Source organism: Vidua macroura, chromosome Z (genome assembly GCF_024509145.1).
Source record: "Vidua macroura isolate BioBank_ID:100142 chromosome Z, ASM2450914v1, whole genome shotgun sequence".
NCBI lineage: Eukaryota > Metazoa > Chordata > Aves > Passeriformes > Viduidae > Vidua > Vidua macroura.
Genome location: NC_071611.1, coordinates 55,685,250 through 55,708,703, shown reverse-complemented (window position 1 = coordinate 55,708,703; position 23,454 = coordinate 55,685,250). Strand labels below are relative to the sequence as shown.

At 38.6% G+C, this 23,454-nt stretch overlaps 1 protein-coding gene across 1 annotated transcript in view; it reads left to right on the top strand.

Moving 5' to 3' along the window:
• SNX24 (sorting nexin 24) overlaps positions 1–23,454 on the top strand; it is a 90,139-nt gene continuing 66,685 nt past the window's right edge. Inside the window, exon 1 of the mRNA XM_054002800.1 lies at positions 1–113. Coding sequence (XP_053858775.1) covers positions 54–113 — 60 coding nt within the window. The 5' untranslated portion in view covers positions 1–53. The remainder of the gene's footprint in view (positions 114–23,454) is intronic.

Below are 23,454 nucleotides of genomic sequence, written 5' to 3'. Positions count from 1 at the left end.
GTGACGGGCGCGCAGATGGCGGCGGCGCTGCCGCCGCGCTGAGGAGAGGCGGCATGGAGGTGTTCATCCCGTCCTTCCGATACGAGGAGAGCGAGCTGGAGCGGGGATACACGGTGAGGTGCGCCGGGGCGGGGCACGCCCGCGCCTCGGGGTGGACATGTGCCGACAGCCAGCGGGGGCTGCGCTGGGGCGCTTGGCAGACGTTAGCGTGCCGGGGCCGTCCTGCCCTCCCTGCCCCGGCTTGCTCTGCCCAGCCTTGCCCCGACCAGCGCAGCCCGTCCTTGCCCCGCCAGCTTTCTCCAGGTCTGCCCAGCCTTGCCCTGTTCTCCCTATCTCTGCCCTGCGCTTGCCCCGCCCTGCTCTTTCCAGCATTGCCCTGACTAACCGTGTCCTGTAGAGCCGTCCCAGCCCTGCTCTGTACACGCCTTGTCCAGGCTGACCTTTCCCCGCCCAGCATGCACTGCCCAGCGCAGCCCATCCCTGCTCGGCCCCTCTCGGCGCGGGAAGGATGGTGTCAGCCCGCCAGACACCTGCTGCCTCACACGAGCTCTGTTCTGCGGGGCGGGGCAGCAGCGACAGAGGCTGGTGCAGCGTGACCAGCAAGGGAGAAGAGGCAGCTGCTCCCTCGCCGCTCAGCCCTGCGGGGTCCAGCTCCCGTGCAGGGCCAAACACGGTGAAATGGCTGGAGTATCTCTTGCATGTGGAAAGGCTGAGAGAGCCAGGACTGCTCATCCTCGAGAAGAAAAGGGGCAGGAGTGTCTCTTCAATGTGTACAGATGATCTGAATAGCCAGAGTGAGGTGGCCAGACTCTTGGTGTTGGTGCCCAGTGACAGGAGAGTTGGCAGTGGGCAAACGTCAGAACACAGGGAATGCTCTTTATACATAAGGCAAGACTGGTTTGTTATCATGAGGGTGGTCAAGCACTGGCATAGGTGCAGAGGACTGTGAAGTCTCCATCCTTGCCTGGACACTATCCTGGGTAGCCAGCTGTGTAGCTGGCTCTCCTTGAACAGGCAGATTAGTTTGCACAGTTTTTAGAGGTCCTTTTTGTTCTCAGTAGTTTTCTCACCCCACAAAACTGTTGGACAGTAGCACATTCACATGGTGCGGGGTGGAGACAGGTGGAATAAAACCCAGGGTATTTATCTGAAAGTGGATATTCAAAGCTTGCTTCCCCTATTAAATAAATTCAGTTAGTAGCTTAGAAAAAAAAAACTGAATCTTGCAGAACTTCAAGAAGATTAATCCATGTAGGCATAGTTCCATGAAGCAAGTTCATATTCCTTATGCTTAATGCTGTATATTATTTGGCCCTCACTACTAGCAAGTGTTTGCAGGCCTTGCAAAAGATAAACCACTTTAGCTGTATTAATGTGGTAGTGTAGCAGCATAAATATTTTTGCCTCGTGGGTGAACTTGAATGTAAGTCACTCTCTACAAGACACCTGTGTGATTTTGGGTGCTTGGCTTTCAAACATTTTGACTGAATGTGATTGAGTGTAATTACAATAGCACCACAATTCCGCCACATCCTAGTTGAGCAGGTTAATTGAAGTGACAGTGATTTCTAACATGTGCATATTACACAAATAGGATTTATCATAGTAATGTTTATTTTTAGTATTTGTGTTTAATGAGTTTCTTTTTCTTTAAATGTAATACTGTCTATGACTCCTGCTATCTAGGGTTTTTTTAAATTTCATGAATATTAAGCTGTGTAAACTTCAAAGAAATCAGAAACGAAACTATATGATTCTAGGAGTCTTCCAAGAAAATGGTCCTGAGAGCAAACACATTCTATGACAACACTGTTGATTGTTACAGCATTTTTCCTCTCTAGTCATTTACTGGTGGTGAGTCAGTCTCATGGATCTGAAAGCTGCTGTAGTTCAGTAGATTTTGGTAGTTTTTCCTGCATGATTATTTTGCCATTTCAATCAGGTGAGGAGATTCTATTCTACATCCCATACAAAACATGGTCATACTTTATGCTGACTGTGAAACTGTACAAGGAATTGTAGCTAAAATTCATCTGAGTCGGTCATACTTGTAGGAGAGTATATGGAAAACTGCCCTGATAATAACATTGCATCTTTCCTTTGTGTTTTAGAGGGCTTATGGACTATTCATGAGAATAACTTATGCCAGTCTAATTGCCAGTTTGTGATTATGTAAATAATTTGCATAAGTATTGTTCCAAGTACAGAAATTCAAAGAGGTACACTATATGTCCTCCTTACAACAAAACTGAGGTTAATGAACGCTTACCATTGCTCTGTACTAGCTATGAAATTATACAGGCAATCCACTTTAAGCTAATTTTCATCAGCAGCTTTACAATATTAGCATTTAAAACTGTTTGGTTTAAAGGTCAAAGAAAGTGTACTCCCAATGAACACTACTGGCAAACTGGTAACAAAAGACAAGAAAAGGCTGAGCTACTTAACTTTTTTTGCTTCAGTCTTCATTTGCAGTCTCTTTTCCCCACAGTTCTTGAGTAGATGGACTGCAAGGCAGGGAATGGGGAAATAAGTTGTAAGAGACGATAAGGGTCATGAAGAACCTGAACATACCTAAGTCTATGGATGCTGATAAGATGCATGCCAAAGTCCTGAGGAAGTTGGCTGATGGAGTTGCCAAGCCACTCTCCTTGATACTTAAAAAGCCGTGTGAAATCCCAGGTGACTGGAAAAAAGTTTACCATCTTTAAAGAGCATAGAAAGGAGGACCTTTCCAACTACCAACCTGTCAATGTCACCTGCTGGAAAGATCACAGGACAGATCCTCCTAGAAGCTCTGCTAAGGCACAGGGAGGCCAGGGAGCCAGTACGGCTGCACCAAGGGTGAGTCCTGCCCGACCAGCCTGGTGGCCTTCTGTCATGGTGTGGCTACACCAGTATGTAAGGGAAGGGTTACAGGGGTCCTTTATCTGCACTTCAGTAAGGCCTTTGACATGGTCCCCCATAACATCCTTCTCTCTAAATTGGAGAGAGATGAATTCTGCAGATCAGCTGTTAGATGGACAAGGATTTGTTGGGGGGTCACATCCAGAGGGTGATGGCCAAGGGCTCAGAGTCCCAGTGGACATCAGTGGCAAGTGGTGCCCTCAGGGGTTTGTACTGGGACCAGTATTATTTAATATCTTCATTAATGACATAGACAAAAGGGTCGAGTGCACCCTCAGCGAATTTGTAGATGACACCAAGCTGAGTGGTGCGGTGACTCTACTGAAGACAGGATGCCATCCGGAGGGACCTGGATAAGCTCCAGAAGTGTGTCTGTGGGACCTTAATGAGATTCAGAAAGGCCAAGTGCAAGGTGCTGCACCTGGTTTGGGATAACCTCCGTTATCAGTCTAGGCTGGGGTATGAAGGGATCGAGAGCAGCCCTGTGAGAAGGACTTGGGGGTGCTGGTTGATGAGAGCCTGGACATGACCCAGCCATGGGCACTCACTGCACACAAAGCCAAACATGTCCTGGGCTGCAACCAAAGCAGCGGACCAGCAGGGTGAGGGAGGGGATTCTGCCCCTCTGCTCTGCTCAGGTGAGACCCCACATGGAAGGGGTATATAGAGCTGCATACAGCTCTGGGGTCCCTAATACAAGAAAGAGGACTGTTGGAATCAGTCCAGAAAAGGGCCACAAAAAATAGATCAGAGGCATGGAGTAGCTCTGCTTTCCTCTTCCAGTGAGGAAAGGCTGAGAGAGTTTGTGTGTCCAACCTGAAGAAGAGAGGACTCCAGTGCTCCACTTTTTGCAATAAATGGGGCTTTTAAGAAAGATGAGGACATGCTTTGTAGTAGGCCTTTTCAATGGAACAAGGAAAGTGCTTTTAAACTAAAAGAGGGTAGATTCAGATTAGACATAAGAAACACAGTTTTTACAGTGAGGATAGTGAAACCCTGCACAGATTGCCCAGAGAGGTTTCAAATGGCCAGTCCCTGGAAATACTCAGGGCCAGTCTGGATGGGACTCTCAGCAACCAGACCTAGATGAAGATGTCTCTGCTCCTTGCAGAAGGAGTGGATTAGATGACCTTTAAAAGTCCCTTCCTACCCAAACTATTACACAATTCTGTGATCACAAAAGTACCACTTTGCGCAGTTGATCATTTTACTGTTGTCTTTCCCACAAATGCTAACTTGCTCAAAAATAAAGTGCTTTGTTGGACTGGAGTAGCTGGAACAAGGAACTATCAGAGGTTATGCATCTAATAGCAGAAAAGGATGATGGAAGCAGATAGAAGATTGCTGACTTGCAGACTGCCCTCCAGTCCAGTCACATACCAGTGGGTTACAGAGGGTGCCTTCTCTGTGACTCCTGGGGCCATTGCAGACAAGCAGCAGTCAAGGATGGTTTTTAGAGAAGAGTGGTGATAGTTGTCCTAGTGTCTTTGCTAGAAACAGTGATGGTGGTGACCTCCTGCATGAAATGAGAGACTGAAGGGAGAGTTGTTCCTCTCTATGGTGGCTCTGCATTGCAGCCATAGCACGCTTCCCTGACATCCCTGTATTTCCTTATCTTTGGTGGAACAGAATCCAGTTGCCCTGGATGCAGGCTGCTACTGTGTGTTCTTACTTCATGGAAAGAAAAGACACAAAAGGGGTATTCATTACCAATTTACTGGTTTGTTTTCAGCTTAAGCCGGTTGTTTTAGATTATTTTCTTTTCTTCCCTGTTGTGGCTAGGTAGCACTTGGAAAGTGGAATGGTCAGACATCCATCAGTTCTGCGGAGAGGGAGGAAATGACTTGCCATGGAAAGTGGAAATTTCTCTCTAGCTTCAGAGGGAAAACTACAGTGCAATAATGAAAGCGAAAGGAAGATATTGACCAGAGAGATAAAATATGAGGGATTTAAAAGATTAGAAAGAAAAATTAGGAAAAAATATTATACAATGCTTGAGATTGAGTTCTGTCAATAAAGTAAATGGGAAACACTCTTCTTTCAAAAGTGTTTGTTTTAGGAGCTCAGCTTTTCTAAAGCACTATTCCTCTGATATAAAATCTTGAAAGTCTTTTTCCCTCATCCCCTACACAAAAAAAAAAAAAACAAACAAAGATCCCAGAGTAAACTTGCACTTGTTCCAGTTCTGTTAGGTGTGTACATAAAATGATGAAACACAGAGTATGGGAAATGTCAGTTTTCTTGGTGGACAATTAAATTTCATTGTCAGTTTAAATTGATGACACTAGCTTCTAAACTATTGAGCCTGTGCTAATAAATGCAACAGTTGTTCATAATTTGGCAGTGAATGACCTTTAAATGTAGGCGCTTACTAAGTATGTCTCTAGAGAACAATTCAACTTCGAAATGACACCCACGTGTTCTTGTTGTCATTTAAATATGCTCCCTTTGTCAATAACAGAATAATAAATACTAGTTAGATTTCTAATGTTGATTCAGATCCCAGGAAAGTTACTGAATAAATTAGTGTACATTTGATTTATATTGACCAAAAAAATTTTACAGTGCTATGTTTTAGGTCAAGGTGACATACATTTAAATATGTTGTAGAGCAGAGGGCATACTTGACTGACACAAGTGCTTACTGCATTTTTAATTAACACTTCCAATACTACTCTCCAAATTGCTCCTGGAGTTGCAAATGTAGAAGCAAGATCTGACATGTAAGATCATAAACTAATGTGGGTTTTTTGAAAGTTCATTTGCTTTACCTCCAGAGAAGCAGCAGTTTAATTACAAGGCTGTACTTCTCTTTATGGAAGTATAAAATCACAAGGATCTAAAGTTTTGTATACTTTATGTATTTTAGCATTCTTTGCTCTTAAAATTAATGTACATTGAGTCAAAAAGGGAAGTTTTTAGTTGTGCTTCCATGAAGATCTAGAATAAGCCACTACAGCAAGTTATAAAGGGATAATATTTATTAGTTTTGTTAATTACAAAATATGGAGGGAATATTTATGAGTTTATGTAAAAAGATATCAAAGTATTTCTGTTCTAGCCCTTTCACTTCCACTTTTCTAGACTGTGTAAGCTTGGTAGTTATAAAAAATCTGAACATATTTTAAGTGCCTTGAGTATAAAATCTGCCAGTGTGAAGACTACTTACTCACCAGTCGGGCTTTTGTAAGCGCACCATGTATTGACCTTGTGTCACAAGTTGAAATCTGTGACACGGCAGTCACTCCAAGTTCAAGGAAATTAAACAGAAGTATTCAATCTATTGGATCAAATTAGTCTTTTACAGTTTTAGTGTCTTCATAGAGGTTTTCAAATTTCCTGGTTTCTCTACAGGAGAGTCAGAGTAGGTCTGTACGGATGCATTTCTCTCCTACAAGGATGGTGAAGACGATAAAATTTGACAGATGTCAGTGATTCTGTAATGTCAGAAAAATGCTATTTTGATTATTGGGTTTGATGTTCCAATGAAGGTGCATATATTAGGGGAGGAAATAGGCTAGGTAATTTAAGCCAGATTGCTGTTTCTAAAAATACTTTTTTTTTCTTTTTTTTTTTTTTAGTGGGTAACTTCTGCATTTGTCAGCAGTTTTCCTGTTTGACAGACTTTGTCAGTGGTATGAAACTGACCACTTGGTATGCAGTGGTAACTTGAAGAGTATAAAGGACGACACAAAGGATTTTGCAGTACGCACAATGGCAGCTAAAGCAGAAAATAGGAAAAGGTAAAACCAAAATGAAAACTGGTTGAATTTGTATACAGCAATCAGAGCTGTGGACTGATCAGACAGACACATGTAGCTCCAGTTGTCTCCAGCTGCATGAAGGCCCCTGATTCAGTCATGGAATCTTATTGGAAAAGGGCCATGTAAGATTTCCCTGAGCAGGAAATACCTTATGCTTTATTTGTGATGAGAGGGTTGACAGCTGAGTAGAGATGCAGCAGCATGATTACCTCTATCAATTTTCCATCTGAAAGAGCAAAAGTTGACACCTTCTATCAGTACACTGTAACTGCAAAGCATCCATTATCCATTCATCTTCCAGTATCCACTGGTTTGCAGTTTTAATGAGGAATTTACATTTTCAGAAAGATTGGTGGTAGCTGGGCATTCAGACATGCATCACAATAAAGATATATTTGAATTCCACTGTATCTTTTGGAGATATCGGTGGCAAAATTTTGTTTTATATACTATCAGTGGAATTATTTCATCAGGGGATTCATGCTCCTAGTGATGTTTCCAGATAGCATAAAGTCATGTTAATTGTAAAATCTTGTCCACAAAGATAATGTTAAACAAGTACATAGTACACAGTACATTCTTCATTAGCCAGGAGTGAGAACACACCAGGCTTTAAAATGCAACATGAGGGAAGATGGAATAGATTTCTCCCTTTTTCTTACTGCAGTGCAATTTTAATTGGTCTTTGAAATATTTAACACCTGATGTAATTCGTTCCAGGTTTAATTGATAGTTAGTCACCATTGTTATGGGATTTATTAAGTTATCTTGGAATTTCACTTGGAATATGATACCTTAGAGGTGCTTCTGTGCAGAGCGCTTGGTGGGATAACTTCAGTGCTGCATTTGGGTGTAGTGGAAATACTTGGTTTAGGTATGCTCCATGGAAGTGTGCTAATGGAGGCTTTGAAGCCACTATATTATGAATACTCTTGCTATCAGTAGCCATTATATTTTTGTGTTTACAGGAATTATATGAGGACTCATATCAACTTTTCATTTTCAGTTTTCTGTAAGCCTGAAATTTTTGTGGTTTGGGGAAGACTAAAATAGCATTTTGGATAATATTCTGTGAGAGGATTTTAAAGACAGAAGAGATGTGTTGTAATTCCCTTTGAAAGCGGCGTTGTATTTTTAATAGAAAATGAAAGGAGAAGTGTATGTTGTCTGTTAATAAACTTATTCTGAGATGTTGTGATAAGTCTTGCAGCTAGAGCATGAATACCCTCTTCATGTAAACAGTCTTTTAAAAATTATTATTTCAACCTATATATTGTGTTATAAATTTCACATTTCATAAACCAATAAATGTTGTAGGGTTTTGGTTTTGGTATTTTTTTTTTTAATAAAGTATTTGGGGCACAGCACAGGCTTGGATACCTTCAAGCGTTGAAATAAGATGAGACAGAAGGAGTATATAATGAGTAAGGAGTTCCATGTCCATGCCATGTTCGAAATAAAGTATATTTCTTCTCTTTCCTCCTCTGTTGGTGCAGTGAGAGTTCCACCTCTTGTTCAAAAAACCTCCTGTTCTAGGAGTATATAAATAAGAGATCTGAGAAGATTATTTTGGATGTTGAATTTGCCCTCAGTGTAGGGTACTGATTATGGCAAGTAATTTATGAGAAGTGACAGCCAAACCTCCATTGCAACCTCCATCTAGTGTATTTTTTATTTAGATGTCACAGTGTTTGTGGATCCCAGTTAAGTCCAGGGCCTCTATGACACAGCTGGGGAATGCTGCACAGAGTTTCTAAAGTCACTCTTGAAAGGAGTTGCCTACACTTGATAATAGTTGTTTCCTGATGAGTTGCTGTGAAAGTATTGCATATCCAAAAAGATATTCTTACTATTTAATTATTTAATTATTTAACAGAGTGAAAACACTATAAAACTTCCATGAAAGTCTTCTGTCCCACTAGGTTGCCTTGAAAATGGTAAAATAAGAATTACCAATCTTCATTATTTTATTTTTTTATATTTCTTGTCTCTCTTGCAATTGATTCATTTTTAAAAAATGGAACCCCTATTTATACCAGAGCAAAGGTATTCAAGTGTGGCAGTATCTTCAGATTGGAAAATAATGAAATCTAAAGCTTTCCTTATAATCTTTTACAAAAGGATAAACAAAATCTTGATTAGATAATGAAATAATAAATTGTTCAGCAGCAAGTCTGCATTGATTACAATACACTGCTTTTATGAAAAAGGACCATATGTGTTGAGAAATACAGCTAACTGCCTCTACTTTTGGTTTTGCACAGGACTCTTTCTTTGTGTATAGATTCACTTTTCTACTCTTTATTTAGTAATCAAGCTCTTACCAAGAATAGGACTCCTGATCATGTGTCTTCCATGCAGTTGAGCTGCAAGGATGGTAATTACAGTCTGACTTTCTTGTTCTTTCAAGATGTGGAGAAAAAAAAAAAAGCAGTATGTCTTCAGTTTAATAGTAAATTAATGGACTAGTAAATTTATGGTAATGTCAGGGAATGTAATAAAAATATTAGCTTTGCTTTCAATATGTGAAGAAATGGATATTCAGGAAAAAATGCACATCAACATTGGATTTGAAAGTTGTGCCATTATAAAATCAAAAAACATATTATTATTTTTCTGATTTGTTCCAAATTCTAAGAAAAATTATCTCCTGTGATGACATACTTCCTATAAAATTTTGAAATGCTTCATTCTTACAAACAAGATTGAGAACATTTGAAAACGGATTTCTAATTAGAGATTCATTCTCTCACTAAAAGCCAAAGACCTCCCTTCTGGGTTTATGTTCTAATGAGAGGCATAAAAAGTCAGTGATTAGTGACAATATCTATTTTTGGTGTTGAATAGAAAATGTTGAATAGAAAATGCCAAAGGCCTTTCCTTTTGCTGAGTGCTCAGAATGTGGATGTGATTGTGTGATTGGTAGGAACAGCATCTTTGCACCATTGCCTCTGACATGGTGACTAGAAAGCTCAAGTAGATTCTGAAGTATGGCTCAGTTTGGGGTGGATTTTTTTGTTTTGTTTGGTTTAGTGTTTATTGTTTGGTTTTTTTTTTTGGTGGGGTTTGTTGTTTTTTTTAAATTAATTTCCTTTTCGTATTTGTCCTCTCTATCAAAATCAGTTCCTAATTTTGGTTTTACCTTCCCTTGTCAGAAATGTTTCAATATCAGACAAGTTTTGCCATGGATTCCTTTTTCCATTTGGGAAGAAGGAGATAATATTTTTTGAAACAATTCCGTAAGAGCTTGATGAGAGTGTTATTTTGAGGTAGTAATTTTCTTCTCTCAAATAACGCAGTCCTTATCTTGGTCTGAATTAGAGGCAAAGTAGAAAAATATACTTTGCAAGAAGTTCAGCACTTGCAGCTAAGAAGTCTTTTGACATTTTATCTTCTGCTACCTACTTGCTACTACATATTTATCTGGAAAAAAAAGGAGAATATGATAATAGGGATCAGAAACAGTTTGAGGGTTCTTGGTAGAATAATTTTTTTTCTATGTACATTTAGTCTTCATATTTGAATTTTTCCTTTCCTGGCTTGTGTCTAATTGCAGCTTTAGGAAACCTCTAAACATAGTTTTAAGGGTGAAAAAAACTGGTACCATCTGGTTCATAGTATAGAACACTAAATTAAAAGAGTAATTTTTTGTCTAACCAGGGGAAAATAAGGAAATTTCTCCTGAAAATTGTTCTGTGTGCTAAGAAAAGATTACTTGAAGTTAGTTACTTAAATCATGAAAGTCAGTGCTGTTTGCTTTTCCTTCTTTTTTTTGTTTTTTTTTTTTTTTTTTTGTTTTTTTTTTTTTTTTTTTTTTGTTTTGTTTTGTTTTGTTTTTATAAATTGTGAATGTTAGCATTACTCTCCGTGAATGCATTAGCCAGGATAATACCTCTAACACAAAACTTTCCTAATTGACGTATTTAAACAATACGTTTTGAGAACTGATAAAGAAAAGGTTAGTTTTGAAGTGTGTTTGCTGTCTGGGAAAGAAATGGTAACATGCTGCGCATTCAAAGCTTTCTTGTGCTACTGTAAATTGTCAAAAATTGCTGATTTGAAAGGGGGTAAAAACCTGCTTAAACTAATCACAGATACAACTGTTATCTGTTACAGGCTAAGAACTTAATGCCCTGTTGCTCAAATGAGTTTTACAGTAACGAGATATCTATATCACACTCCTAAGTGAAAAGCTCATGAACTTTCCTGCATGGTTATTTCTAACCTCCACTCTTCTAACAAGCTCCCAAAGTTGTTGTTGCTTATAAAAGTGGAAAATGGACCTGATAAAAATGTTTAGTCGGCAGGGCTGTATTTTATTTATCATATCAGAAAAGAACAATGTTTTGTTGCATCATGGTCAAAATAGAAGCGACCTTGCTTGTTCATGAGTGCTCAAAGCCTAGAGATAAGAGGTAAAGTAATAGAGTACAATAGAACGAGTGTAGTGTAATTATTTGTGGCTTGTCAAGTGAAGCCCTTTCAGGCCCCAAGTGATTCAAATCTGGGAACTCTGCACAATTCTGTACACTAACCATAGCCAGCATCAGAGAAATCTCACCCAGCTTCTCCGACAGTACTGAAATTGCATCAGTTTGTCATGCACTGAGCATGCCAGCTTCTCACAATATCATTTGCTTGCAAATGGGGCTGGCCCCAATGCCCTGAGACACATTCTTTGGTATCTGACTCTTGGCCTGTGATTTGTCATGTCTCTAGTGCTATCAGCGTAAAGTAATTTTAATAGATTCTGATGGTTTGCTTGTGGAAGGTAAAGAATGCACTACAGATTGTGTCAGGTAGCTTTCTATGACATGTAGTTTGGTGGAGGCCCTCATGATGATGATAGCCAAACAAAGAGTATGGAGAAATGAGAACCCTATTTTGAACAGGATTTAACACTGCCCTTCTCAACACCCTGCTGTGGACATCCTTGCTAACTCAGCAGGCCAAGAACTTAGCAGCTCAGCAAAGCAGTGTTATTTGTGCTTCAGAGTTATTTATGGATGATTGATACAGCAAAAAAACCAGTGGTTTTTTTGTCCCTATTCAAAAAGTGTGTAAAACGTGTAAAAATGTTAATTATTTTTGAAGAAGTAAACTGGATATATATTTGTCTTGGTGTTTACCTTTTTATTATTTCTTTCTACATTTTATTATTTTTTGTTAATTTTATTATTTGTCTCTGAATAAAAATACCTGGTTTTTTTAGCAAGTATGTTATATAATACCATAAAAAATCTTAAAAGGCTTCTGCAATTATACTAACATGTATCTGTTATAAAATTACATAAATATGGCCCAAAATATAGTTTCCTGAAGAATTTCGTCATAGATTTTAATTGATGTATTTATTTGACAATGATTTGATTACTAAATCTTTGTTTGAAGTTGTTTTCTTACACTGTGAAGTAAGTATGTGGCATTTTTTTACTCTTCCTTTGACACCACTGAGATGAGATTATTTTGCCATTGACAACTCTGATATTTACATCATTTTTTTCAGCTGACTTCCTTAATTGATTACTACTTCGGTGTTGGACCCTGCAGCATAGCTGTCCAGAATTCTGCTGACACCAATCGATTAATGTGAAGGTGTTAGTTAGTGATTTCATCTAAGAAACATTCAAAACCATGTCAGTAATCAGTTCTTAAAAACTGCCAGATCATTGGATTTTGTTATTTTGAACATGTTAGTTTGGGTTAACAAAGATTTCTCTGGAGAGACAACAACAACCAAAAAAACAGCAAAACAAAAAACCAACCAAAAAAAACAACAAAAAACCCAAAACCAACCCCTCCCATCAAAAAAAACAAAAAAAAATCCCCACACCTTGAAGTGACTCTTGTGGAAAGAACAGATTTTATTCAATCATACATTAATATAGTATACATGCACGTGCCTTAATATTTAAAAGACTGTTTTAAAATATGTTCTTATTAATATTTAAGGTATCTCTGAGGAATTTTTAAAAATGCTTCAGCACAAACTATTTCTTTTTATGTTTACCTAGAGAATTTTTGACAGCAGTATAACTCTGAGCACCCCGCTAGCAAGTCTGTGCAAGTCTGACACTTTCTTTTCTGCAGTAACTTCCACATTTGCTTAGCAACTTTGCATAGCTAAGCAAATTTTTTAAATTAGTGTGCAATTTTTTCCCTGTTTTCTTCTAAATATGTTCAGAAAAATAGTGTTGCTTTATACAATTCACTAGAGTAATTCTGTGTTATGACCAGAACTCATTGTTCAACAGTGCACATAAGAAGAAAGAAGTAAAGTTTCTTTTTAAGCTTCATATTAACTTTTGAAAGCATGTTTTGCTTTTATTTCTTGGTGGAGTTTTTTGTAGGAGGACTTTTTAAAATAACATAGAACTTTGCAGTGTGCTGGGCTTTGTGTATGCTACTGTGCATACTAATCACAGATACAACTGTTATCTGTTACAGGCTAAGAACTTAATGCCCTGTTGCTCAACAGTAGAAGAGAAGTAAAACTTCTCTACTTGATTTCCTAGGGGTGGTTGTGGAGTGTACAAGTCAGTTAAGTCCAGTGAGCATGCTGTGTTCACAGGCTTTGTTTGTACAGAAGGCAACCTGAATCAATTGCCTCTACACCAACATCAAAACCAGCAAAGTTTTGTGATCAGTGTAATATGCTTATATTCAGAATGTAGATGGGCATGCACACACAGACATGTTCATGGGTGCAGATACACAGAAGCACATGCATATGTCAGCATTGGAAGGATTTGTTGGGTTGTGTTGCTGAAGGGTCTGTTCAAATTCCAGTATGACTTGATGTTTTAATGATGTGCATGATAGAATGAGAATGTCCTTATTTAAATTTGCCATCAACACCAAGGTGGTAGTGACTGTGATCATGCTGGAGAGACAGACTAGAGTTTAAAATAATTTTCATAAGTTGGAAAGTTTATTTAAGAAAGGAGAATGAGGTGCTAACTCAATAGGAATTGCTGCCAAGTGTTATATTTATCAAAAAAGAATAAGCTAACATCAAAAAAGAATAAGCAACATCCAAAAGATTAGGCAATATATTCCTGAAGGGATCTGGGGGTTATCATGCATCACAAGGTGGCAATGTCACAAGGCAAATGCCTATTGGGGTTTCAAAAGATGAATGTAACAAAAAAGTCAGTGATGTGAAGTGTATACTAAGCGTGGAGTACCATGTCTAGTTTAGGTACTGCATGCTAAGAAACATGAATGTATGAGAAAAATTGTTGGCAAAAGAAGGCAATGTAGGAGCACTTACAACAAGTTACATTGCTTTCTGGATCTCTGATCAATGTGAAGGAGCTCTTTAGATCAGGAGCTCTTTAGATTGAAAACAAAACGGTAGGTAGGAACCACGTGACAATCCCCAGCAACAAAAAGCTGTTGAATAACAGAAGCAGTTGGTCTGCGTATTGACAGTGTTGTGGTCTACTGCTGTGCAGTTATCTGTCCTATCCACCAGAAGTACAGGGCTAATTATGAAATGGTCCTGAATCCTAAAGATACTACAGCACCAGAACACTCTTCAGGAGCAGAGTATGGGAGCTTTGTCTGTACGAGGCTTAGAAGTTTCTGTAAGAATAAGAAGTACAGTTGGTAAGAAGTACAGCCTGGAGACAGCAGGAAGAGGCAGGTAACTCCAGGAAACATAGAGCCAGATTAGACCTCAAGCTCCTTTTTGTGAGCCCCCCCCTTGACACTTGGCTGTCATCCTTTGCATTATTTCAAAATTTTTGTTTGTATCTATGCCCTAATCTTTTATCTCTTACAAATTCAGTGGCTTTCTAAAACTCTTAAATAAGAGTTCACACAGACTAGTTCTATCTCTTTTCCTGGGGAATGTGGAAGCATCTCATAATGGAACAGCTGCTGAAACAATCATGAAGTTCTCCAACTCTGTTTCTTCATGCAAGAGAAAAAATGTAATTTGTGAATTTGCCCAGGTAAGCCTTTTTCAAGGTCTTCCTGGGAGGTAAAAATTCAAGATTCCCCCCTCCCCCCCCCCATTTTTAGCTATGATTTTTCAGTAAATTAAATTTGTAAATAAATTAAATTCAGTAAATTAAATTTGTGTTTGGTATTTATCCTGTTTCATGCTTCAGAATTGGACTACATGTATCTGATTCTATGACTGTAAATATACATAGCAATGAAGGGAGGTGCAGAACATCAGGGCTGACATCTATCTCCCTCTACAAGCTAGTCAAGAAAATGCAAAAATTCAGTGCTACTGTTACTTCAGTCAGTATGCCTCTTCCTGTATAGTATTTATCACAGAATGAAAGCTTTCTAAGTGTTTAAATTGCTGGATGTGTGGCATTCTAAGAGGTGACTAGATTGGTGGTTTAGCTGTGAAGCAGAAAGTAGCGTGGAAACAGGAGAGTTAGGAGTCCAGTCAGAGGTCTGAGTCTCTAATCCCTGTCCTGCTCGCAAGTATGTTTCACCTCAATCCTGTCTCATCTGAAGGGCATGAAGGTAGACTGTACAAGATAGAAGACTCTTCAGCTTTACTAAATGACAGAAATAATAGAAGAGCAAGCAATTTTTGCCATTTACTCCCAAGTGTTTTAAGGAGCTGATGAAAAAATTGTATTTTTAAAATATTATTTCAGAGGGATTTGTAGGGCAACAATTTTTATCCAAATTATGTACCTTATCTGCAGAACTTGCTGTAGGTATCACCTAGTCTTTCATTTGATTAATGAATTATGTACTATTTTTAATTTTGTTGTAAGGGTTGCTGCTTTGTCAGTGTGTGCTCAAACATTATCTCCATTTCCTGATGTTTCTTGCATGTGCAGTGGTAATGCGGACCTTGTCTCTGCCCTGGTGCAGGAGTGTCCTAGAGTGACATTATGGTGCTTGTATCCCCAATCGTGTGTTCTGTTTATGCTTGATATTATGTTCTGTGCCTTCAGGACTGGCTCTGAAAAGTGAAGGTTTGTTTTGCCTTGTTATCAGCCGGCTCACCTCCCCCCACGGTTGGTGTCTTAGGAGAGAGGCTAGTGCTTGCTGGCTTGCTTGCTTTCGCTTTGCTCCCGTCCTGCTTTTTGCTTTTGCCCTGGCTTTTGTTTTTGCTTATTAGTTAGTTTAGCTAGGCAGTCGAATTTTTTCCCTGGACTGTTTTTTCTTTCCCTTTCCTGAATACCATTCGAACCTGCTCTGGACTGGGACCTGGGAAACACCAAGAAACACCAAGAGCCTGCATTTTGTGACCTGCAGCAGCCATCCCCAGTGCCGGAGACCTATAACTGGGCGATCACTCCCAGGAGAGACTTTCTGAATTTGTCATCTCTTCAGAGTGGTGAAAGAGTTTTTGTCATCTGGTGTTGTTCGTTTTTGTGCTGGGGAGTGCTTTGCCTGTTCAATAAACAGGTTTTTCCCACTACTCTCTGAGGAAATTCTTCCTGAACCAGGTGGAGGAGGGACCATGGGGGTTTGCTTTCTGGGGGCTCCTTCTGGAGGTTTTCTCCCAAATTTGCCTGAAACCAGGACAAGGAGGCGTGATGTGATGACTCTCAGTAGTAAGTTCTTATTTGCCTGTTCTCATGTCCTTTCTGTTAGGCACTGCTGTGATCCATTCCATGGTGTGATCATGTGCCTTGCCAGAAGTCCAAGTCAGAGCAAAGCCAAAGAACAGTGCTCTGCTACTTGCCATTCTAGTTCTCTCTTGCTACTCTTAGCCAAGGACATACACAGATAGTTCAGCTTCACTTAATTCTTGATGTATGTAATCCATTTATTGTTCATGTGTAGATGTAGCTTTTTACCCTTCATACCATGGAAATCATCAAATATTTTGCTTGGTGCAAAATACTGGATGCACAGCAGTATGGTGATGTACCATTGTCTTGAACACTAAATAGAAACCTTTCATATTTCACTGCTGTCTTTCTCAATAGTCAGGGATTCTTGCATATCCCTAGTATGCAAGAATCATGGTCACTGACAAGGAATATGATTACAAGGATATATTTTTGTTTACTCCTCATAGCTCAAATAGGCTATTTCTATACTTCTCAAGGTAACGGGGTGGGGTTATGCTGGGCAGCATGATAAGTAGGCAACATGAATCGGCATTTACTCACTCCCCAGTTATAAACCTATTTTTACCTCCTACATTACAAAAGTTTTTAATTGCTTGTTTGTAGACAGTAAAACATTATTCCATTTGCAAATTGTGAGCAAACTTGCAGAAGAGCATTGAGAACTAATTTTTCATTCCCCAGAGAATGAAAGTTTGTAGCCAGGTAAGCTGTTTTATGACTGGCATATGTTGACTGTCAGCCTTTCAGAGGCCCCAGTGCTGGATCCTGCAAGCACCGGAGACACAAGATTTAACTTTGATTACTGACCAACCTCCTTCTGGGTGTTTTTAACCCGAGAGCTCTGTGCATGCATGGACTGCTTAGCTGCTAGTGGAGAGCAGATGAGACAAGGTGCCATGAGAGCATAGTCAGAAAAGCAGCTGAAGAAGGAAATCCCAAGTCAGCTAAATTTGGTTTTGTACTCATGCAGTCAAACCATAGCTTTGCACTGCTGTACAGAGGTCAGAGGTTTGAAACTAAAACAGGTGAAAAGCTGTAGTTCCATCAGATAACCTTCTGTCCTGGTAGTATGTTTGGTACTGAAGCTGGCTTGGCAATAGCTTTGGCATTGCAGTACTTTTTACTACCACAGAAAGGGAGTCGAGGTTCCCAATAGACTTAGGTCCCTTTTCTCTTAGAGACAGCTTGGAAATGTAAAATGTGTTCTTGCATAGAATCATGAAGTGGTTTGGATTGGAAAAATTGGATTTAAAAATCTAATCCAACTCTTTACCATGGGCACAGACACCTTTCACTAGATCACATTCCTGGTTAGATTCAGCCTGACCTTTGGCACTTCCAGTGGTGGCATATCCACAGCTTCTCTGGGCAACTTGTTCCAGTGTCTCACCACCCTCATCACAAAATCCAGTTTCCAGTCTAAATCTACCCTCTTAAGAGTTAACTACAAATCTTGGTAAAAATTAGCCTGTCTCCATCTTCCCTGTAAGCCCCGATTATGTATTGGAAGGCCACAAAATCTCCCTGGACCCTTCTCATCTTGGGCTGAACAACTACCACTATTTTCCTTTTACAGCTCTTCACAGCAGGGATGTTTCAGCTCTCTCTCTGTCCCTTCTCTGGATTTGCTCCAACAGATCCATGTCTTTCATGTCACTGAGGACCCAAGCATTTCAGGTGAAATTTCACCAGAGCAGAGAGGGAGAATCTCCTCCTTCTCTCTGCTACCCATGGTGTTTTTGATGCTGCCCAGAATGCAATTGGCTTTCCAGGCTGTGGGCAGACATTGCTGCGTCGTGCCCAACTTTTCATTCACCAGTAGCCCAAATCCTTTTCTGCCAGCCTGCCCCTGACCCATTCATACTGTAGCCTATGTTGATACTGAGGGTTAACCAAACCCATGTTTTCTCTTGATCATGTTGAATTTCATGACATTCATATGGGCTCACTTGTCAAGTCTGTGAAGGTCCCTCTGGATGACATCCCTTCTCTTCAGCAAATGAACTGCACTGCTCAGCTTAGTGTTTGGTTCAGTTTTGTGTTTGGAGGGCAGTTAAAAGGCCTGGGATCAAATGAGCAAGACCAGCTACAACAAAGGTAGATCAGTTGCTTGATGAATAATGCAAAGATCTTGAGGAATGAGTTTTTGATTATCACTTGAGGCAAGCCCAGTGGGATTGTTTAAATTGTATATGGACAGAATTTTTTCGTCAATTCTGTGACTTTGGAGTTCTTGACTTTTAATCTCAATGGTTTTGTTGTATTTCTTTTGATGGAATAATGTCCAAATTTATACTTTATTGTAGTGATTTATACTTTACTGTAGTAATATTTACTCAATATTTCAGTGAAAACAATAGGAAAGTTCACTGTATAGTTTGGGGAAAAATAGCTGAGTTACAGGCTTCTTAAATGTTTTATAATATGTCATTGTTGGTTTCTTTTTTTTTTTTCTTTTTATTCTCCTTTGTGTAACACTGTAAATATTTAAATATGGCTCCCAAAAATAAAATCTCACTAAAATGCTCAGCTTCTGTTGAAGGCTCTAGGGATTTGGTGTACTAAGTTAGAACTGGTTGAATGCATTTTAAAAATAACTTGTGGCTGTAATTATTTGCTTCAACAGCTTGACTAGTGGTTAGAAGAGCCAGGGTACAGGTCAGCCTGCTGGTCGCCACTGAAACCACTGGAGGTCCAGTTTTTGCCTCTGGACCTGGAGGCTAACTCAGCTACTTTTGAAGCAGAGAAATTGCTTAAGCTTTTTAAGCAAAGGTTTTCCTCAGAAGAGGAAATCAGCCCTGTTTTGTCTTACTAGGTTGTTGGGATTACTCCTAGATGAAGTCAGAAGCAAATATTTGTTCTGTTTGTTTTGTCTCCTGCACTTCATGTTGTAATCCTGTGTTTGTTACTAAAAAGTTCAATGGTCAAAGAAATGGATTTAGAATTCATACTTAGCTTAATTTTGTTGTTTTCGAGTTCATGATTCTAGCTGGGTTCTGATCCAAGTATGTGTATGTGTGTCTAATATGTCTATTTAGAAATATAGGAGAACATTCATCAGTTCAAATAAACAGTCATACCCTTCTTTTACTTTCTGGTTAATGTATTCATCTTGAATAGATTCTCTGACAGCATTAAAATAACAAAAGAATGTATTAGTTGATAAAATGCGTGTGTTATGGAGCATTATTGGTTACCTCACTCATTAGCTGGGCATTAAAGCAGACAGTATTTAGACAAATAATGAAATGCTCTTGTGATTGCTTTTTATGTATAAAATAAAAGAGTAGCAAGCAAAATCTGAATCATGGGGGCTTGTTGTAATTCACATTAATGTTCAATTGTGAAAGTACATTTTTCTCATTTAGAAACATCTAGTACACTAAAGTTTGTTTCTTCTGGGTGGTTTTTTAAGTTGCTTTTCTTCTTTAATTAAAATTCTTCATAATAATATGGTTTTCAGCTATCGATACTGGTATATAGGTGGTGTTCTTTATAAGCCATCTACTTGATCATTTGGGTATTTATAATTGCAAAAGGAATTAAAGGAAGCACTGGAATATTTTTTGCCTCTACTAAGTTGCTAGTATTAGTCATTCTGTAGCTTGAATAAGGTATGTGTGCTCAGCTTGAGTTTTGTCCATTTAAGTTAGCTCAGGTTCTTGTCAGTTTATATCTTTGCTGGGGTGCTTAACAGACCAGTAGGGGTCACTCTATGCATTGAATTTAGGGAACATGTTGGTAATTTTAATTACTCTTTTTAATTGCATATGCTAGCACTCTTGGAAAGAAGAAATACTAGAGGAGAATTCTACTCATTGTTTATTAAATTACGTTTTTTTCTTTGAGCTGGGAGTATCTGTACAAAGCATGTACAATAGTTAATGTTTTATAAACTAACTATGAAGCATGGCTATATCACAGACTGGATATCTCATGATAAAATTTCAGAAGAGTTTTTGAAAGAGTCTTCACAGTTTGCTGAAAGAGAGTGTGCTGAAAAGAAAGTGATTCTGGTTGGGGTTGCTGTATTTCCATGCCCTAACTCAATAAAAAATGCTGGAAAGTCTGGTGAGGCAGGTCAATGTGCCACATAAATGTTTCAGTGATGTTTTCTCCATTTCTCTCAAAGTCAAACTTTAAGGCTGGTTTTAAAACTGTAGCAGAAGGATATCAAGCATGTATGTATCTGTTAAATGAAATAGATAGGTAAAGATATCCTGGTCTTCTAAGTCAGGCAGTTAATTGTGCAACTAGTTGATGATCAATGCAGTCACTGAAAATCAATATATAAAATCCATCTGTTTCCAGTTTTTCTGTAATAGCAGTGTTGTGAAATATATCTTTCTCTCCTGCTCTCTTCTAAAATCTATATCTTAAGATTTAAAATGTTTTCCATACAAGATTGGAGAAAGCTGAAAGCATCTTAATGCTTGTGAAAGGACTAATCCTTTCTTAAATGGGGCATTTATCCAGTTTTAAATTAAAGACTAAGATTTGTACTTCATAATACTTTCTTTACTAAGATTTCTTAATGACATTGCACAATGTCATTGCACATGGCAATGCATTGCACATTTTGATGAAACTAGCTATGCTATTTATATTCCTATCCTTTCCGTGACCTCCTCTTCCACACTTAACTACAGTTGTTTATGTACTTGTGTTTTTCTGTGCCACAGTTGTACACAGGAGCTCAGCTCTTATTTCAAAAGAGTTGGAAGCCACAGAGAATCTTCAGTGTAAATAGTCTGTGGAAAAAACCCAGTAAAAATCACTCCAGTGTGGTAGCTTAGCTGAAATCCATACCTGAGAGTTCTGTTTCTGACTCAGGCAAGTCCCAGTAGTCAGGTAGTTTGCTTCATAAAAGCATGGATAACACGTGGAGTCAGGTGAAACACACAGAGAGGAAGAGCATATTTGTAATATTCATGATCTTTGCTTCAGAGGCTGCGTGTAAGGATAAAGTGATTAATTTCAGTAACACTGACACAAGAACAGATGGGTGCAGAAAAAGTAATAGCAAGGTAGTCAGGACCAGCATTTGCTTGTTTTTCTGTGCCTGATGAGATTTGCTTAATTTGACTGATAAGGGTATCTGAAAACTTGTGCTGATCACTTTTGCATACATTGCACTTTGATGAGAAAACAAAAGATCAGCTCCGGTGTGTGTCTGTCTCTGTCTTTCAGTGAAGTGGTTGAAATTCTTTTTATGCTGGCAATTTTTTTATTATATTAAAGATTATAGTTTCTTCTTTTTGTAAACTGTTGTCTCTTTACTTAGAAGTGTGTAGCAGGGAAGAAAGAGAAAGGTGAAGAAATAAGAGTATTGATCTTTTCCTTGTATTCTTAGTTCATAAAAATGATATTTTGTTTCTTTAAGTAGTCCAAAAATTTGTATCTTACAAGCAGACAAATGTTTTTAAATTATGATGCTGCATTTTTAATTGGAATGGAATAATAAATTTTGTAATCCCGTAACATAAAAACTATTAGCATCTTTCCAGCAAATGTTACTTGAATTTACAAAATTAATTCAACTTTAATGTACTTTTTTCAGTGAGACTGCTTGTTTTTCCTTCTTGCAGTATTTTTTCCCTGCATTTCCAGTGAAGTCATTATGGCTTAAATAAATCATAGCTTTTCTTTATTCTCTCTGCCTCCAGGCATACTGGTTGTTCTGGTCATCTAAGCGTAACATATTTTAACACCTTTATATGTAGCCCTTACTTCTCCAAAACTGATCTTTGAAAGAAAAGACTGCCCTCCATTTCACAGAATCAGAAATCGTTTAAGGTTGGAAGGGACCACTGGAGGTAACTTTCGCCAATCTCCCTATTTAAGGAAGGCCCCATAGAGTGCATTATTCAGTGACTTTTGAATATCCTGCAGTGAGGGAGACTCCAAAACCTCTCTGGGCCATTTCTCCAGTGCTCAGTCACTGTCACAGTGGAATTCTTCCAACGTTTTCAGGTGGAACTTCCAGTGCATGAGTTTCTGCCTGTTGCTTCATTCTGTTGCTTGGCAGCACCAAGAAGAGCCTGGTCCATCCGCTTGGCACCCTCTGTTCAGATACTCATAGGCATTGATAAGGTCCCCTCTTAGCTGTCTCTTCTCAAGGCTAAACAGTCCCAGTTCTCTCAGCCTTCCTCGTAAGAGACATTCTCCAGTCCCCTAAAAACCTTTGAAGCCCTCTGTTAGCCCTACCCCAGGAATTTCATGTGTCTGTTATGCTGAGGATTCTGGAGGTAGTAGTGGGGATCAAGCACACTTCCTTTTGGTCCAGTGTACCATAACATGGCTTCTTTCTAACTCCAGATCCCCACCAAAATTAATTTCAGATTAATTGCAAATACTTCATTATGTTTTATTATGTTTATTGTAACTTTAAAAGAATTAACATGTGAGTATTTCCACCTCTTCAGTTGATGCATGTAGCAAAATTCTACAGTAGCTTTACAGTATTGTTGCTAACATGATAGCACAGAGATTATTAGCTTCAGTTAGGTAATGCTAATACTTACCACACTATATTATTTAACATGACCACAGATTATTTATTTTAATAGTTAATGATAAATAAGTAGTGATAATTGGGAGACGATAGAATTTTGGGGGATTTTTGGGTGGGTTTTTTTGGTTTGTTTTGTTTTTTAGTTTGTTTGATTGGGGTTTTTTTTAGGTAGTATTTGGTTACAGCAAGTGGTTGTATCAGTGATTACTTCTATTAGTTTATGCACCTTTTTCTTGAAAAAAGCTATCTATTTGGAGTCAGAGTGAAATAACACTTGTAGAGTTCAGGGGTTTGATATGAATTAGGAATATGACAAATATCAACATATTGTACTATATTTTCACACAGCAACCTGATTAATGACATAACAGAAAAAAACTAACCAAGCCACTCCTTTGCTTCTTCATCGATAGAGAAAAGATGGATTTTCTTCAAAATATATCCAAAAAAATGTTTTTTAAGGAATGTTGACAAAATCACCAGATTTGAATGTTCGGACCAGATAAAGGGAACAGGTTATAAGATCTGAGAAGATAAAAATACTTTATCACTTGTTGACTGAAACAGTATTTATATGGTTTCTTTTAAACATGTGATTCTTTTTTTTTTTCTATGTGCTGTTTTTCTGTTGGTACATTATAAAGTTTGATTCTATTTAGGCTTTTCTTAAATCACAGATGTATCAATTTACCTTTTTTAAACTCAA